This window comes from Etheostoma cragini, unplaced genomic scaffold (assembly GCF_013103735.1).
Source record: "Etheostoma cragini isolate CJK2018 unplaced genomic scaffold, CSU_Ecrag_1.0 ScbMSFa_404, whole genome shotgun sequence".
Classification (NCBI taxonomy): domain Eukaryota; kingdom Metazoa; phylum Chordata; class Actinopteri; order Perciformes; family Percidae; genus Etheostoma; species Etheostoma cragini.
Genome location: NW_023268370.1, coordinates 1 through 3,555, shown reverse-complemented (window position 1 = coordinate 3,555; position 3,555 = coordinate 1). Strand labels below are relative to the sequence as shown.

The 3,555-nt window shown below is 49.9% G+C and overlaps 1 protein-coding gene across 1 annotated transcript; it reads right to left on the bottom strand.

Annotated features, from left to right (window-relative positions):
- Window positions 1-578: 578 nt before the first annotated feature.
- Window positions 579-3,508, bottom strand: LOC117941023 (gonadotropin-releasing hormone II receptor-like; the record flags this gene model as incomplete). Its single annotated transcript, XM_034866129.1, has 2 exons — window positions 2,978-3,508; window positions 579-797 (listed from the first exon to the last, which is right to left on the bottom strand). Coding segments are annotated over exons 1-2 (729 nt in total), but the record flags the coding sequence as incomplete, so codon positions are not given.
- Between the last annotated feature and the right edge of the window lie 47 nt (window positions 3,509-3,555).

The window sequence follows — 3,555 nt, the reverse complement described above, 5'->3', positions numbered from 1 at the left end:
CGGTGCTGCAGGTGGGTGTCTTACCTGTGCAGGTGTGTTACCTGTGTTGCGACGGTGCTGCAGGTGGATGTGTTACCTGTGCAGGTGGGTTACCCGTGTTGGGGCGGTGCTGCAGGTGTGTGTGTTACCTGTGCAGGTGTTTTACCTGTGTTGCGGCGGTGCTGCAGGTAGATGTGTTACCTGTGTGGGTGTGTCACCTGTGCAGGTGTGTTACCTGTGTTGCGGCGGTGCTGCAGGTGGGTGTGTTACCTGTGCAGGTGTGTTACCTGTGTTGCGGCAGTGCTGCAGTTGGATTTGTTACCTGTGTGGGTGTGTCACCTGTGCAGGTTTGTTACCTGTGTTGAGACGGTGCTGCAGGTGGATGTGTTACGTGTGCAGGTGTGTTACCTGTGTTGCGGCGGTGCTGCAGGTGGATGTGTTACCTGTGCAGGTCTGTTACCTGTGTTGAGACGGTGTTGCAGGTGGATGTGTTACCTGTGCAGGTGTGTTACCTGTGTTGCGGCGGTGCTGCAGGTGGATGTGTTACCTGTGCAGGTGTGTTATCTGTGTTGCGGCGGTGCTGCAGGTGGGTGTGTTACCTGTGCAGGTGTGTTACCTGTGTTGCGGCGGTGCTGCAGGTGGATGTGCAGCAGGATGCGGCTGTAGCAGCAGCTCATCACCAGCAGCGGGACCACGTACAGCGTCAGGAAGTGGAACATGTTGTACAGCGTCTCCTGCCAGCGGCGGCCAAAGCTGCCGTGAGTCGCACACTGGACGAAGTCGGCGGACTCGGCCCGGATCGCCCGGAACAGGAAGAGCTGCAGGACACAGGTGAGACGGATCAGCTGCTCCAATGATAACATAAACACCTGGAACAGGAAGAGCTGCAGGAGAAGGGCGAGACAGATCAGCTGCTCCAATAATAACATTGATGAAGATGAAGAGACGAGCTCTGTTCCATCCACTAGGTTTTATCTGAAATAAGTCCAGTGTGATGTCATCACCACAGGTTTTTATTGGCTGTAACCATCATGTCGTCTTCAGGTCAGGTTGACCCATTGACCTCATGTTGTCCTCATGTTGTCCTCATGTTGTCTTCATGTTGTCCTCATGTTGTCGCCATGTTGTCCTCATGTTGTCCTCATGTTGTCCTCATGTTCTCCACATGTTGTCCTCATGTTGTCCTCATGTTGTCCACATGTTGTCCTCATATTGTCCTCATGTTGTCCTCATGTTGTCCTCCTGTTGTCCCCATGTTGTCCTCATGTTGCCCTCACATTGTCCCCATGTTGTCTTCATGTTGTCCTCATGTTGTCCTATATCAATGTTCTTTTTAATTCCCCAAAATAACATGATTGATTCCACCCAACGCTCTTTGCCAAGTACAAATCTCTACTTTCATTAATTTTGGGTCTTATTCAATTTTACCGGGACAAAAAACGGTAAAATAAAAAAGGGACAAAAACGTAAGAAAAAGATAAAAACATTGATAAAAAGTGTTGTGTGATCTGTGCTCTCGGGTCCGAAACTCTCTGAAACACCTGAAAGAAAGCCGAACGATATATTCATATTCATACAGAAACCTTTAATAGACGATGATTCAACAGTTGTCCCAGCATCTAAAAAATATGTAAAACAGCTTGGCTTGTCCTCAATAATGGTTTATAGCTTATGTTGGTATTTATACTGTATATATCAACCAGTTAATAATTAATCATAGTTAAAGAAAAATGTGGGTACTCATGGACAAAAATCAAGAGTATCAAGTAGGACTCAGATCTGCTGAGTCCTGAAGACTCAGATCTGCTGAGTCCTCAGGACTTGATCCTGCAGCTGCAGAATATTTTAAAGGCGGGTGAGAGATTTTAAAATTCATTTTTAATTTTAATATGTATGATGCTGCACTGAAGGACACGCAGAAGATGAGATGTGTTCATATTCATATTGGAGAACAGCCTTTCATCTACCCCTTGCATGGTGAGAGTAATCCGCTGATTGCCAGGCAGTCCGGCGTCTCTCTGATCTGGGGAACGAACATGAAATCCCTGCAGGAATGTTCTGCTTTCTGACAGGAGACTAAAGCCTCCTGCTGTTAGCTCACGCTAACCGCTCCCCTTGGTGTCTATGAGGAATGCTAACTACGCTAAGAGGCCAGTAGCTGGAAAACCGGGCTGGAGTTTCACTGGAGTTTAGCAGCAGAAACAGCGGATGTGAAGAAAGATAGATGGAGCAATACATAGATGGATACCTGTGTCATGTGTTACCTGTCTCATGTGTTACATGTGTCATGTGTTACCTGTCTCATGTGTTACCTGTCTCATGTGTCACCTGTCTCATGTGTTACTGTTTCATGTGTTACCTGTGTCCTGTGTTACTGTGTCATGTGTTACCTGTGTCCTGTGTCACCTGTCTCATGTGTTACTGTTTCATGTGTTACCTGTCTCATGTCTCATGTGTCACCTGTCTCATGTGTCACCTGTCTCTTGTGTTACAAGAGTCATGTGTTAACTGTTTCCTGTCTTACCTGTCTCATGTGTTACCAGTGTCATGGGTCACCTGTCTCATGTGTTACTGTTTCATGTGTTACCTGTCTCATGTGTTACTGTTTCATGCGTTACCTGTCTCATGTGTTACTGTTTCATGTGTCACCTGTCTCATGTGTTACTGTTTCATGCGTCACCTGTCTCATGTGTCACCTGTCTCATGTGTTACTGTTTCATGCGTCACCTGTCTCATGTGTTACTGTTTCATGCGTCACCTGTCTCATGTGTCACCTGTCTCATGTGTTACTGTTTCATGCATCACCTGTCTCATGTGTTACCTGTCTAATGTGTTACCCTGTGTCCTGTGTCACCTGTCTCATGTGTTACTGTTTCATGTGTCACCTGTCTCATGTGTTACCTGTCTCATGTGTTACCTGTCTCATGTGTCACCTGTCTCATGTGTTACCTGTGTCCTGTGTTACTGTGTCATGTGTTACCTGTGTGACCTAACTCACCTGTGGCGATGCAAGCAGCAGGCTGAGGCCCCAGGCGAGCAGCAGCATGCGGCGGTTCCTGTGGTGCGCGGTCAGGGCGTCGAGCGGGCGCAGGATGGCGTGCTGGCGGTCCAGGCTGATGACGACGAGGACGAAGGCGGAGGCGTGCATGGCGAACAGCTTCAGGAAGCAGAGCAGCTTGCAGAGCCCGTCTCCAGCGTACCACTGCACCGTCACGTTCCACGCCGCGTCCAGAGGCATCGCCACGAATGTCATGATCAGGTCCGCCGCCGCCAGACTCAGAATCAGCGGCCGGAGGTGGGACGCCAGCCGCCGGCCGCGCCCGCACCACACACTCGCCAGCAGGGCCAGGTTACTGGTGGCGGCGAACAGGAAGAGAAGCGCTGTGGCGCCCACGCGGAACTGGGCGGCCCGGGTGAAGCTGGGAGCCTCCCAGGGTGAGAGGGGGGGGGACTGGGAGGAGTTGAGAGGGGGCGGAGCCAGACGCACAACGGACCAGTTACCCGACATCCTGCAGAGAAGAAGAAGAAGTCTGTGAATGATATGGCTTGTTGTTGTGACCCTTCAAACTTCCTATG